We start from the raw sequence: 15,897 nt of genomic DNA on the forward strand, positions 1-15,897 counted from the left end.
AACACAACACTGCGATCAGTAATAATAAGTTACAAGATGCCAGGCTGTATGGATTTTTATTTCCAGAAATATCATAGGTGACTCCCAGTTGCTGGCACCAATTAAAGTTAATTATTGTTCTTGCTGGGTTCTCTTGCTTATAAGATGTCATTAGTAAATAAGCAACTTCTTACCAAGAGACATTTACTTAATATATCAGAAACACATCCATCGTGTTTAACCAGGCATTCAGTGTTAGCAGATTTAGTATAAGTGGCAGAATATTTAATATTGCTTCTACATTGCTGCTGTTGTGAAAATGTGTTGACTGGGACCAGGACCACTTATGACATCATACTTCACCTATGGCTGGCAACCACAGGATGCTCATTATGAGAATGCTGTTGATGGTAAGTACAGGCATACCCTGCATTAACGTACGCAATGGGACCGGAGCATGTATGTAAAGCGAAAATGTACTTAAAGTGAAGCACTACCTTTTTCCACTTATTGATGCATGTACTGTACTGCAATCATCATGTCTGTGCATAACTGATGTAAATAACGCATTTGTAACAGGCTCTATAGTCTCCCCGCTTGCGCACAGCTTCGGTACAGGTAGAGAGCCGGTATTGCTGTTCAGGACGTGATGACAGGCGCATGCGTGAGCTGCCGTTTGCCTATTGGGCGATATATATTTACTCGCAAGTTTACTTAAAGTGAGTGTCCTTAAAGCGGGGTATGCCTGTACAGGTTTGGGGGCAATGGCATTTTAGGGTAGAAAAGCGTGTCCCACATACAGCAAGTTTCCTTTGTTGTTGGTGAAATCACCTTTCCTCCAATCTTAAGGGATGCCCCTGTGTCCTTTGTAGTTCCCTTGGGATGAATAGTTCTTTTGAAAGCTCCTTGTACTGTCCCCAAATATATTTGTATATAGTTATCATATCCCCTCTTAGACGCCTCTTTTCTAATGTAAATAAATCTAAGGCCTCGGTCCCGCTGCGCTCGTTGGCGCAGGCGGCCACACGCGAGTTCCCCACCAGCAGGGGAATCCTCCCGAGCCAGTCCCGGTCCCCCCTGGCGGCACAGCGCACTACACGCTGTGGCGCGTCAGACTGCTATGGGACACAAGAAAATGGTGTTCCCTAGCGTTGACGCGTCACGTGGTGTGGCTGTAAGCCAATGGGGAGGAGAGGCTTCGGGGAGCGGGGAGGAGTGTGGAGTGACAGCAGCGTGAGTGCCTGTCTGTGTGTTTGTCTGAGTGCGTGCGTGCCTATCTGTGTGTGTGTCTGAGTGCCTGTCTGTCTGTGTGTGTGTGTGTGTGTGTGTGTATGTGTGTGTGTGTGTGTGTGTGTGTGTGTGTGTGTGTGTATGTGTGTGTCTGAGTGCGTGAGTGCCTGCCTCTGTCTGTCTGTGTGTGTGTATGAGTGTATGAGTGCCTGCGTGTGTGTGTGTGTGTGTGTGTGCCTGCGTGTGTGTGTTGCTTACCTTCAATCAGCAGCTCCAGCCCGAGCCCGTGGAGGGAGGGGGGGGAGAGTAGCGGGTCCCTCCGCTCAAGCCACGCCCCCCTCCCTGTCAATCCTCCCACTCCCGCCCACCTCCCGCTCCGGCTCCCGTTCCGGCTCCCGCTCCCTACAGACCGCATATCGCGGTCTGTGTATGTCAGCGCACCGCCTGTGTGCAGTGCGGGCGCGCTGACTCTGGGAGCGGGGCCTTAGCCTAATTTAGCTAGCCTCCTCACCAGTCAAATAAGGAAGGTATTTTGCAGTCCTATACACCCTTCACTAGCAATAGGAACAAGAGTTAAAGAGCTTTCATTTGGATACCAAGGTTTATGGCTGGATACCTGACAACTTTCTGACAAAGTGGCAACCAAATTGGAGCTTTTGCTTGAAAGAATATGGTGGTTTGGTTTGCGAAGGCTATCAACAAGACTAAAGCTTATGTGAGGTTTTGTAAAGCACTGGAAACATAAAACACCAATGCATTAAGGCGTTTGTCATTGCAGACATAGTGAAAGCAGTTGAACTGTTGCACAGAAAATAGATCTCAGCCCAGGAGTCAAAAAACCTGCCACATAAATCAGTGATACATTGGGACATGTAATGGAAAGGATACAGGTGCGAACTATTTTGGTCTGCACTGCTGTACATTGTCAGCTTCTCAACCCTTTTTGTACTGAACTTCAAAAACAATCACTGAAGAATGTCATGAGAGATTTAGGAAAGGCTGTGGGTATTATTAATTAGCCTTTCCCACAGTCAGAACTGTCACTTTTTAAGGCTTCTGCCGGTGCATCCACTGCAAACTTAAATCACGTTAATCTAATAGTGATGTTTGCAACTGAAAGATATTTTGGAATCGCTCTACGTGGTAACCAATATGCAAAGTCTACCTTCTTAGTACTGGTAAGCAGCATCAGAAAAATCAACAGTGGTCTAATTATGAACTTGGTAAAATATATCATTTTTGAAACCATATCTTCATATTTCATTTTCAATGTCGAATCCATAAATGGTTAGAGCATTTGTACCATAGCATATATTTGTATCCCTTTCAGTGCATTACAGCAGGAGTGCTCAACTCCTGTCCTCAATCCCCCCTACCCCCCCCCCCCAACAGGACAGGTTTTCAGGATATCCCAGCTTCAGCACAGGTGGCTCAATCAGTCCCTGCTTCAGCACAGGGCTCTCAATCAGAGACTCAGCCTTTCTTTGACTGAGACACCTGTGACGAATCTGGCATATCCTGAAAACCCAACCTGTTGGGGGGCTTGCGGACTGGAGTTGAGCCCCCCCTGCATTACCGGGCCATAGAGAGCTGATGGCATTTATAAAGGAGAGTAAGGGTGCAGGGAAAGTTGAAAACCAAAGACAAATAATATCGAAGAAAACATACAACGGATTCACTGAGCTCCGTTAGAGAATAGAGAGAGCGTTAACGATCATTGTTGTGTATAGCGGTTAATTCCTAGATTAAGATCAGATATCTCTTATCAGAAGTTAGTGAATACCCCTCGTAGCGCAATGTAATTATGAGCATATTACGTAAGACATTTTGGAAAATGTAATAGTCTCATTATAGTTTTGCTTCAGGGAACCTTCAACCATTGACGAACACGCAGGATGTTCACATAGATATCATTTTGGGATGTTATTACATTTGGAGGAATAGCTCAAATCCTACTGCATAATTATGGATAGTGTGTTGGAAATGACTGTATGTGAGGACGTCACGCATAATGTGAAAAGAGCGCAATGTGGGGTGTATTGTGGGTTTCCGGAATGGTTTGTATGATACGTTTTTTCTGTTTGGTGACTCAAAATTCTCTATTGCTAACACTGTGTCACAATTTACTCCTCTTGATTAGAGATGGAAAAAATTTTGGGGGCGTATTTGGATCTGCGGCACATCGACCAGTTCCTTTGGTTCGTGGATTTCTGTGGATCTATCTCAAAAAGGGCGATTCGCGTTGTGTGTTATTATTACCAATACATTCCGCGGATTCCGCAACCTGTGGACGGATTTGCAGAATCCAAAACATGGAATCAGCAATCTGTTGACGGATTCTTAAGATTCCGATTCTTGCTGAATCCGCGGATTGAATTCTACAAATACATCAACGGGTTGTATCCAATCTATGTGTAGCAGAGCAAACAATTTGTGTGCCCAGAGCATTCGTTGTGTGGAGTAGATCTTGACCAACTTCAGAGAGATCATCGTTGACCCAAAGATAATGGTTCAATCAGCAGGTTTTGGGTTTTGGGATTTTATTTTTGTATCACTTTTTTTTTTATTGAGAACAACATACATCCAAATGATAACGACAATGTCATAGGCACATGACATGACTTTTCAACTGAGTTAAACAACATGTTGTCCCAAAATGGGTATTTTTCAGTTGGTAGTTGGTGGGGGGGGGGGGGAAGGTCTAAGGGGGGGAGGGGGGGAAGACATACTGGGGGGGGGGGGGTGGGGGGAGACTGGTGGAACTCTGTTTTCTTCCTCCCTTTCCATCAGTACGAGGATGGCCTAATGCCGGCCTAGTCCTAGCGGGCCGCTCCAGGGGTCCCAGGTATTCCGAAACTGTGGCATTTTTTTATTGAGCATTGCTGTAAGTTTGTCCATGGCCATGACCTCGTCTATTCTTCTCAACACCGTGTTACTCGCTGGGGCTTTGGTGTGTTTCCACGCCGCTGCTATTGAGCATCTGGCTGCGGTTAGGATAGCTGATACTAGTCTACTCAGGGGAGGGGCAGGTCGTCTATAGGTTTGCTCAGCACGAAGGTCAAGGGGTTCAAGGGGAAAAGAAGCCCCATAGTTTCTTGTAGAAGCTTCTGGATCTTTGTCCAGTACCTCTGAATCTCCGGACATGACCACCAAATGTGGGCCATGTCCCCCTTTTGGCTGGGTTTTGGGATTTTGATGGCATCAAGATGGTGGACTGAACCTTTCAAAACTGCACAGATTATAACCAAATTAAGCAGGATTGTAAGTATTGTACCTGGATCGAATGTAGAAAATCCATGTTTTGCACATTGGTCAACTTGATGTTGGATGCTCCAGAGTGGGAACTGGAAATAAATGTTTGTTTTTGCACCCGATGGGGAAAAAAACTAAAATATAGTTTACCAAACAGCGTTAGAATACAAATACATACATTGTTTTTCATTAAGAAACTAAAAATGATCCATTTATAAATCGAAGTATTTTTCCGTTTCTTAGAATTCCCGAGCAATGCCGGGTACTTTCAGCTAGTTTAATACTGTAAGCTCCAGCACCTGGCGTTGCTTTTCTTAGGGCTCATATTTATATTATTATAATTGCAGTTAACATACGCCGGTGCCGCGTAGGAATGAGTAATGAATATTACAAGAATGCAAACATTAGGTAGGGCAGACTTATGACCTTGATGTTGTACTCTTTCACCTCGTTATTCCCCTCGTCTTGTACCATTCCACTAAATGCCTCTACAGTGACTGCATTTCTGTGTTTGCCAGCAGCGTTAATAAAGAGCAATTGGATGTTTGACACTTTAGTAAATTCAGCTTTTGGCAGAAGAAAGAAGGGGAGCAGATGCCTTTGATAAATGGGACTTTTGTTTCAGGCAAAATAATAATGTGTGGGAGATTTCTATTAGCTTAGAAGGAAAATACACTTGATGCAATGTCATTAAATGTAAAGCTGGGGGTAGGAAAAGTAATATTAATATTTTCATTAATGTATACATCTGTTCTGTATTAAACACTGCTTTGCATTAAATGTGCAATTTAAATGCATTATTTTAGAATTGCTAGCATGGAAATAATTGGAACTTCTCTTATCTGAATCAACACCATATGAACAGTATCTTTATTTTATTTTCCATGCAATGGGAAAAAGAACTATACACGGTGTAAACCATCTTGTTGCCTCTTACTACATATTTCTATCATCATAGTTCAGATAACAGGAGGTACAGTAATTTCACATACAGGAGTCTAATCCTCTCTGCAATACCTTAAAATAATACATGCTAGCAGAGGTGGATTTAGTTACCGCCAGAGCTAAAAAGATAAATATGGTAGAGCTCTGGAGGATACCCTGGTTTTAATGCAGTCCAAAAAATATATACAGTCTATTGAATTAAGGTTGGAATACTGCTTTAATTCTCCAATGGAAGTGTGGCCATGAGTTTCTGAAATACCACAAATGAAATTTGCCAATGCTTGAGATATGGTGTAGCTTAGAAAACAGAACTACTCAAGCACTTGGTTTTCTCACCTACATACAATATCATCATAGCAATAATAATTTAACTTTAGAAATAAGCCTTCATTGTTTTTCTATGTTGTAATGGAATATCCTAAACCTAAAATAGTGGACAATTATATTGATGTTTTATGGTCATGTACCAATGTGTTTACACTACCAAAGCACAGCTTAAGGGTCCTCTGTGTTTTTCAATGGTATTTACACTCCTAGGACATTTACCATCGCAGTGTGTGGAATTCTATCCAGCAGCTAAGGGGTAAATCAACCAACCTTCGGCAATAGTTTCAGGCTATTTATAATAGGTCAAGATTTTTTGAAACCTTGAATTAGTGGTTAATTGTACATGGAGCACACTGACATTGACTAATGACCCTGAAATGAAATATGCAGAGAGTTTATTGGTACTGAAAATTAAAAATACATTTTTAAACAGTTTTAATGAAATATGGACAAGAGGTGACTTGACACGATGAGGAAAAAACTGGCTGACAAGATGTTCTAGTAGATGTCTAACTGCTGCTGAGAAACTGCACAGTGAACAGTTTGTTATTTAGGTCATTTAACTGACGCCAAAACCTTCCATGATGGTGTTACAAAGAGATTTGGATCACCACATCATAAAAGACAGGATTCTAGCTTAGCTTGTTTCCTCCTCATTGAGATTTACCATTGCTTCGATTTAATAATAATATTTTATTTCATATAGTGCCTTTCTCCTAATGGAACACAATGCACTTAACATTTACAAAATAGTGCGTTGTATGCCAGACTGTACATAGAATTTTACAGAACCAGTCCCTGCCAAGCCACAATCTGTTTGTTTTGGTGCATGATGAGGTCAACAATATTATACTGTTTTTTTTTAGAGCTACTGCCTCTATTCACTGAGTCACATCTTCTATAAGGCTTATTTCCAAGGTACCTCCCCACATGTTGTATAGTGTTGATGAGTGTTTTGGGAGTTATATAAGTCATGGGTATCTACAGAGGCACTTAGTTACCAACCATCATAGTCCTACTCCACCATCCACTGCCCTTACTCTTTCCACTACTGTCTCTCTAAGTCTCCCAACATGACACTGAAGCTGGAAGCCCTGCGGAAGAACGATTCCCTTTTATGCTGTGTCCTAAGTGTTGCACCTATTGTTTATCAATCCCTCTATCCTGTTGTGTATTTTCTAAAGCACTGAATATGTTTTTGATGCTATATACATACATTTATACATACATACAAGATGATTGTCTCCATAAGTTTAAAAAGGTATTTGACACACGAATTAATAAAACATGACAACAGTCAAGGCAGCAGATCAGTATGAGGAAATGGCAAGCCTGCTCATTTGAGATTTGTAAGGTAGAATACTCCTTAACCTAATCTGTGTACGTGAGAAGAACAGGAGGGGGAAGGGGCTGCATGGAGATCAAGGGACAGTTTGAAAAATGCTTTGCTTGGTTCATTTTGTTTAATGAACAAAAAGATTCAAACTTTGTTATCAAGTGACTGTATACATTATTTATGCAGAACTCTTCTTTTCAGATTCACCAAATTGCTAAACTATTTGAGCAAATAAAGTTAAAATCTTTATAGATTAAAACTGTGAGCCTGAAAATGCATTGATTGGGTTTTATTTAAGTACAAAACATGTTTACCCTATGGTTATTTATTTTGCTTGATACATCTCGTGCATCACGAGATTGCTTCATTGTAATGATTTCTATTTAAGGGAAAGTGTGGTCACATCAGCCAATTTGACAACGCTCGATATGGATCGTTTCATGCAAACCAATTAATGATAAGCCTATTTTTGGTGAAATGATCATTAGGAAAAATATATAAATCAATTAATTGACATATTGATGATAGCATTTTGTTTCCCAATAGACTGAATAGTTTTGGCGTTGCTATAAATTCTGTTGAACTGACATAAATACAATACAACTCAATATGCTGCTTTGTGCTACAATGTAACTACAATTCACATCACTGTGAAATGCTCCAAGAACTAGATAGGCTATCCCTTGAGGCCAGACACATGGTCGATTTTTCCTGTCTTGCCTGTAAATACTTTCTGAACAAGCTACCCACCTATCTGATCAAGTTCCTCACCCCTACCACACGCAGCTCTTATCACTCGAGATGTGACTCTATAAGACTGTTCACTGTTCCAAGTTCAACAAGGAATGCGGTTACTCCTCCTTCTGTTACCGTGCACCTCACGTCTGGAACAACCTACCTGAGACTCTCAAAGCCGCCTCCAGTCTAAGTAATTTCAAGACTTCAGCTGTATTACATTTTAACCTTCTCTGTAACTGTTCCGTACGCCTATAACTTTTATTATCTCAAACTGTACATGAAATGTCTGTAAATATAACGTATAACCTCTGTTCATTTAATGTAACCGTGTATTGTCACCATAACTCCGTGCCCAGGACATACTTGAAAATGAGAGGTAACTCTCAATGTGTTATTTCCTGGTTTTTAAATACAATTATATTGTCACCCTTTTATTGAGATGCCTATTTGCTGTCTGCAGTTTATTGACTGAATGGAAGTTTGCCATAGTATCAGAATGAAAATTGGAGCAAATAAATCAACCCTAAATCAACACTCCAAGTGAAGACTAATACCAAACAATGCTGCTTACTGTACAAAGAAGTCTTATGTATACTATGTCAATCCTACATAAAAACGCATGACAGAAGTGCAACACTCTTTCAACTGGGATCTGATTCTTAATTAAAGACGTGTTGACATTTATTTTCAATGTATCTCTGAAGATAACTTTAAGAATGAGACCATGATAAACACAAACGGTTCACAAAACTGTCACATTGCTGGGGAAATAATGACAAAAAGGCCCCAAATCCACAAAGCTCTGTTATTGACTTCACGAGATGTTAGCTTCATTTACCAACACGTTAAGGGTTAATGGGTATCTTCAAAGCTGACTAATGCTGCGTTAAGTGCTGTTTTCAGCCATAACGGACGTTAGTGCTAACAATATGCCAAAAAGGTGTTCATTCTAACAGTGCATAGCCTCAGAGCTCCGTTACAGTTATGGTTGGTTAGGTCAGAGCTAAAATTGACGTTACTCACATCCAGACCCTGAAATAGGTCACTTACAGGGTTTGGATAAGAGTAAGAGTGAATTATCGTATCGTAATTTACAGGGTTCTTTTTCTCTTCTTTCTTTTCCTTTCTAACTTTAATTAAACAGCTATCCATGGTCTTGATGGGAGTAACTCCACCTTTGGGTAAAACGGGTTTAACGCCATGTTAGTTGAAGATAACGCAAGGCAGTGCTAATTTAACATGGTGTTAAGCCTATGCTAATGAGATCACTAACGGACATTGTTTTTGCATATAATTAACTTTGTGGATACCCATTAAACTCAGGGGAAATGACGTTCGGAACCTATTTAGGTAACGTTGCTTGCCCTGATTCACGTAGCTCTGTGGATCTTCCCCAAAGATTCAAATGAGGCAAAAGAAAATTGAAGTGGTAAAGCAACTTTGAGAAGATTCATGCCAGTGACCATCTTTAACGAGCCCTGCAAATAATTAGCTGGTGTTCCCCCCAAAGTAGATATTTACTAAAAGGGTTCAAAATGAAATATAAACCCAGGATAAGACATGAGAAGTTTAGGTCCTTTGTAAAAGAAAATGTTTTGGGATGTATTAAATTGGACCAGTGCTTTAATCATTGACGTTTAGTAGTTTTTCCCGTCGGTGATCATTAACAATAAAAGGTACCAAGAAATATACAAGACATCAGCAGCTGGTTCCTCATCACCTCCCTTACGCATCATAAACCGAGGATCTCTGTATACCATTTCGATTTTATTAAGCAAGAGTGTAATGGAGCAAACTATCTTGTGTTCCAGAAAATTGATTTGTTTCGGCTGTATCATTAGCATGTATATTTCTCGCCTGAAAAATGCAATGGTGCGAAAGGGCATTAAGACAGAAGATAGCACAGGGTTTGTATACAGTATAAAAGCCTCACATACATATTTGGGGAGACAATCAATGGAAACATTAGTTTCTCCCAGGAAATTGAAGCTACAAGATATAAAGAAAAAAGAAATTAAAATGGACTGTGTATATGTCTTCAGGAATACGTAGAAATTGGAAAAATAACAAAAATACATTTGTAGAATTAAAGAGCAAATAAAAATATCACTTGTGAGAAAATTCTCATGTCTCAGACAGGTCTGCAACCTGCTTTTCCCCCCATTATCTCAGCAAACAGTGCTTCAACTGCAGCCAGGGATTCTGGGAAATTCCATGCAAATAAGCACACAGTGTCACCTTTTTGCTTCTTATTCATTTTAACATGGAGCCCTCTGCTCCCATGGTCCACCTCTCACGCTGCCACCTGTCTCTGCCACCGCCCTGCTCCGTGACCACAGACCGTCTTCCTCCTCTGCTCCCACCGCCGCCCCCCCAAAATGTGCCGACATAGGCGACCGCATAAGTCTCCCAGTGGGTCCATGCTCTCATAGCTTTTCAGCATAGCCAGTAAACGTACGCACAGACAGCTGTTTCCACCTTTTGGGTCTCATCAGTGTAAGAATGGTTATACTGGCTGTGCAATATGATGCTGGGATAGGTTTCAGTGTGTTCTCATTTGCATGTAATTTCCCAGAATCCCTGGCTGCAGTGGAAGCGTTGTATGCTAAGAGGTAATGGTGAAAATCTGGGTTGCAGACCTGTCTGAGACATGTGAATGTGCTCACACGTGATATTTGTATTTGCTGTACACTGTACGATGGAGGTTTTTGTCAATTTTTGACCCCCCATAACTTATTTAATGTTGGTAGGGGACATTTCCATCTGCCTTGTGCATCAAAGAATTTTAATCCAACTTGGAGAGAGTCATTAGGAGGAGTTGGGGAGGAGCTGCATGGTGCACAGATTATAATGAGATGTACAGTATCACATTCTGCGTCTGTGAGCTATTTGTTTTCCCTTTTACTTGCCACAAAAATACCTCCATACCTGATGTGGCACACGTCTAAAATTCTGTATCAGACCTAGGGTTGCCAGTTGTCCAGTATTGAACCAGTGTCCTGTATTTGGACACTATGTCCTGTAAACAATTAGAGGTAATACTGGACATGCCTGTGTCCGGTATTACCTCTTTGGACATAGTGACCTAACCGGCTTGGGGGACCGTTGGGTTTCCCTGAGCAGGGAGAGAGCAGGGCTGTTGTTAGGGGCCTGGGCAGTTTCCTCCATCCTCATTGGCTGCTGCTAAGTAATGCAGCCAATCAGGAGGAGGTGTCAGGAGACAGGGGTTGGGGCCAAGGAAAGGAGGAAACAGCATGAAACAGAGAGAGATGAGAGGGGTGTGTGTTTCTCGAGCGCTTCACTTCTTTCACCATTGTGTCCAGTATTTTTGGTGAAACCATCTGGCAACACAATCAGATGTAAGAAACTATTATTAATTATGCAGCAGCTATGCTCCAAAAAAAATAGAGTGATGCTTAAAAATACATTTCTCTACGCTGATACAAAGAGCCCCTTAGAATTGACAGATACATATACAAATACATTTGCCCATATGATTATGGAATTAGCCATAGTAACATTCCTATGAAGTGCAGAAGATATTATATTGACAGTCTCTTTGTATCCACCGGAGCAGAAGAAACAAAAAGCAATCCAGTCATAAGAGAGGTGGAGGGGATGAGAGGAAGGAGGGGAGGGGGAAGAGGGAATTATGTCTAGTAAGGTAAATAAATCTACAACAGCTCTCTTGCCTCAGAATCCATTAACAGATTGCACTGGCCAGAAGTTTACGCCACGTCAGGCTTAGTAACATCTTATTGATACACAGAAAACAAAGGGGAGAAAAATATGAAAATGACCACCTGGCCAAACTGCATATAGGGAAAAAGTGGTGAAAACAGCCGTGCAACATTGATGCGCAAAGACACATGATCTATTGTATAGGGCTAGGCATTGAGTTTATGCCAAAAAGACCCATTGGTTTTTTTTATGCCAAAAAGACCCTGGGCTTTGTAAGAAGAGCTCAAGTTATCTCCACACTGGCAAACGTAAAGGGGGAGCGTTCCTGGAACTGGAATTGCATCACCATATAAATGAATAGCTGACACAAGGAAGGTCAGCGAGACATCAAAAGAAAGTGCATTCAATGGTGCATGGGGTAGTGTTTCATTTTTAATTAAGTGACCACATGAAGTGAAGACAAGTGAATTAGTGAATAAAAATACAAATATTAAAATGACACGTGGTGCTGCTATCTCTATAATAGTTTGCTGAAAGAGATATAAGTCTCTATTAGAGTGTGAGAGATGGTATGTAACCCACAATTTGGAGTGATTGTGGTGTGTATATAAAACCCATGTATCATAAATTGACAACTGCCGTATATATTTATAGCGCTTGACCACCTATGTTGTTAAATGCTGCTTATCATTCAATTGTAATCTAAGCTCCTTTAATAAGGTAGTGAACAGGTGCTACATTTATATTCCTCCAGATTAAATAAACCGCATGATGTTAACTCTAAAGGCCATATATATGCTAGGCATTCATACAGCATGTCCAATAGAAAGCTGTATAATCACCACAATAGCCATTTACCTGCACAATAGCCCACAGTAAGGGGCTTCAATACAGATTGCTTACACATATTGTATAGCGGCCTATTCACAAAGCAGTGATAAGTGGTTTTAAGTGCGCTAAATGCCCTTATAGTGCAATACTGCGTGCTCTGCTGTTCACAAAGCAGTGATAACAGTGCAGTATCGCACTATAATGGCTTTTTATCACCAATAAACAGTGAAAAAATAGTCGTACGATAGGCCCAAAAATGGCAAACCCGCCGTTTTTTGCCAGTAACTGCTATTCACCAAGCAATGATACGTTTATCGTACTGTAAAAGCTCACCATTTCTTTTCACCAGCTAAAGACTGGCGCAAAAAAGATGGAGACATGCATAAAAGCACTTTTTTTCTGCACAGCATTAATACAAGAGGCTGGCTAGGGTCTCTGGGTAGTCCCTGCGGGTGTCTGGGGGTCCCCGAGCAGTCCCTGCGGGTGTCTAGGGGTCACAGCTGGCCTGCAGTACCAATCCTGTGCCTAGAAAAAATAATATATGCATACATTCAAATAAATACATCTCCCCCCCCCAATACAAACAGTACAGTAATGGGCAAAATTACTATTATCTAGATATGGATAATAGCTCATTTGCCCATTATAAAATAAAACATTAGCTAGCCAGCATAAATAAAGTAAATAAACCTTTCTACTTACCCCTGCCATCATGAATGGCGTCCTCGTCAGCATACTCCAGGTCCATGTCCTCCGATGCCAGCAAGAATACATGAAAAAATACAATCTAATGCCCCTAACCCTTAATCACCTTAGCGGTTAATAACCGCTATAGTAATTAAGGGGTTAACCCTCCCACGCTACACACGCGGGAGGCCAAACAACCCACCGCTGGACCACTACACCCACCCTGTACCCATTGATTGGCATAGTGGTACATCATACCCATATAATATGGGCATGATAAGCCACTATATAACTCAATGGTCACCCTCATTAAAAAGCATGAAGGCCAAAAATACACAATAATAAAAGATATACACAAGCACCTAAACACCCCATTTCAATAAATAAAAGCACTAGACAACCAATTAAATACATAAATAAAAGCACTAGCCAATCAATCAATTGAATAAATAAAAGCACTAGTCAACAAAACAATTAATTAATTAATTTTAACCACTAGTCAACAAATCAATTAATTAATATAACCCCTAGCCAACACATCAATTAAAACCAGTAGCCAACAAATGAAATAATGAATTAAAAACGCTAAACAATCGGAAAATGAAATAAAAACAAGCCATCCAAATTACAAATAATTTTAGCCAAACAATAAACAGAAAACTAAAAAACAACAATCAATAGAAAAAAAGCATTTGCCAAAAAATGAATTGGCTGTCACTGTATTGTTCTGTACCCTAAACGGGCACAGTTTAATACATTATTAGTCAATGGGCAATAAAAAACATGAAAATACAAAAATACATTAAAAAAACTATAAAAAATAAAATGACATACATTTAATATTTTTCTTACCTTCTGAAGTGTTGACCCTCCAAATCACAGCGATTCTGCAAGCTCTCGTACCACGACGTCATCAAAGTCAATCCAACGCCATCCACCATGTAGATCCGGAGGAACAGGTAACAAAATTCTTCTTTCTTTTATCTTCTATCACCGTCTTCTTTCTTCATCTGTCATTATTTCTTTCTTTTCTTTAATCTTCTATCTTCATCTGTCAATCCAAAACCCAATGGTAAATCCAAAACAGGATGTTCTCTCGTCGTCTCCTTCCTGTTAAATGAGGCGTCCAGGCCTTTTATAGGTCAGATGTTACAGATCCAATCTGATTGGACACTGTATCATGTGCCCACATCCTTCTTTTTTTTTTTTTTTTTAAGGATGTAATGTCATCTCCAAGAGAGGTATGTCACATCCTTAAAACCGCATGGCTATATCACATGGTATTACAGCGAATAGGTTTGAGGACAATCCCATTGGTTGCTGCACCATGTGATAGGTAACATTAGTTCAAAAGGATGTGACATCACTTTAAGGGATGACGTCACCATTCATTTATATGGTATCCATTAACCCTAGTACATAAGTTGCACCCATTGCCAGATCTTTAAATAAAGCCTATTTGTTCAGATTAATTTAATAACCTCTGTATTTTGTTCTTAGTGAGCGGTGTGCTCTCTTTTGTGGTTTACTGTAATTGCATCACAGTTTAAAGTACTTGTAAAACTGCAAAGCACTGGTAACCACTTCAGTGCGTTGATAGAACTACACTATGCACTTCAATGCTTTGTAGAATACAGTACTTAACCACAGAAGGGGCAGAACCACTGTTATTTACACAAGCCTGAATACAGGATGTGACTGCGATGTTTTTGAAAATATGAGACACCAGTCAAATTCTTTGAGCGTTTTTAGTTAAAATAGGATTTGTCTATATGTGCACTGTTAAAATGAAACAATATTCAGTACGATAACAATAAAACAGCTTTAGAGAAAACCGACAAAGGAATTGAGTAACATATGGCTCATATGGCATATGACTGGCTATATTAACATTGGAAAAATCATGATTTTATGACTTTTATTTGAAAACTTAGAGCAACTATCCAAGAGATTATAAAAATAATATGTTGAAAGAATGCTAGAAGATGGTACAATCTTTTTTTTTTATGCAATGAATGTATCAATACATCTAAATGTTCTCTTTTTATACATAATAATAATAATAATAATAATAATAATTTGAATTGAGACTTTAGTTTTATGACACACTGTGTGTGCACATAATCTATGGATGTTATATTGTATATAACTGTAAGTTATTGTAAACAAAAAGAGATACCGGCGCCTAACGAGTCCAAAATGATGGAATCCTGGATATCCAGTAGAAATAGTTCCAATCCCAAGATAATCAACAGTCTCTGAATCTTTGGGTGCTCAGATAAGACTTCATGCAGGGGAAGTGGAACATGAAACGAAAAAAAGAGATATTTAGTGCAACACAGCTAAACAAATTATACAGACATTAAATTGCAGACTGGCTGACACTGGGTGACAAGACAAACAGACACAACAAGACAAACAACACAAAGCAAAGCTAATGATAAAAGTTAATTTAATATAACTGGATGAATAAAATGGTAGGACAGATAGCTGGTGAGCTGCTCCGGTCGGTTAAAACCTAGCTAACACTCAGAAGACAGCAGATAAAATATCGCAGGGTCTCTGCGGACCCTCTACACGTGGCAACCAGCCTACATCAGTTCACTGCGATATTTTATCTGCTGTCTTGTGAGTGTTATCTAGGTTTTAACCGACCGGAGCAGCTCACCAGCTATCTGTCCTACCATTTTATTCATCCAGTTATATTAAATTAACTTTTATCATTAGCTTTGCTTTGTGTTGTTTGTCTTGTTGTGTCTGTTTGTCTTGTCACCCAGTGTCAGCCAGTCTGCAATTTAATGTCTGTATAATTTGTTTAGCTGTGTTGCACTAAATATCTCTTTTTTTCGTTTCATGTTCCACTTCCCCTGCATGAAGTCTTATCTGAGCAC

General features: G+C 40.1%; 1 protein-coding gene across 1 annotated transcript in view; it reads left to right on the plus strand.

Annotated features, from left to right (window-relative positions):
• The first annotated feature begins 325 nt into the window (after positions 1-325).
• LOC142467798 (uncharacterized) overlaps positions 326-15,897 on the plus strand; it is a 36,392-nt gene continuing 20,820 nt past the window's right edge. Inside the window, exon 1 of the mRNA XM_075573661.1 lies at positions 326-389. Within this exon, the coding sequence (XP_075429776.1) occupies positions 326-389 (64 nt within the window). The remainder of the gene's footprint in view (positions 390-15,897) is intronic.

The sequence above is a fragment of the Ascaphus truei genome, chromosome 17, assembly GCF_040206685.1.
Source record: "Ascaphus truei isolate aAscTru1 chromosome 17, aAscTru1.hap1, whole genome shotgun sequence".
NCBI classification, from domain to species: Eukaryota; Metazoa; Chordata; class Amphibia; order Anura; family Ascaphidae; genus Ascaphus; species Ascaphus truei.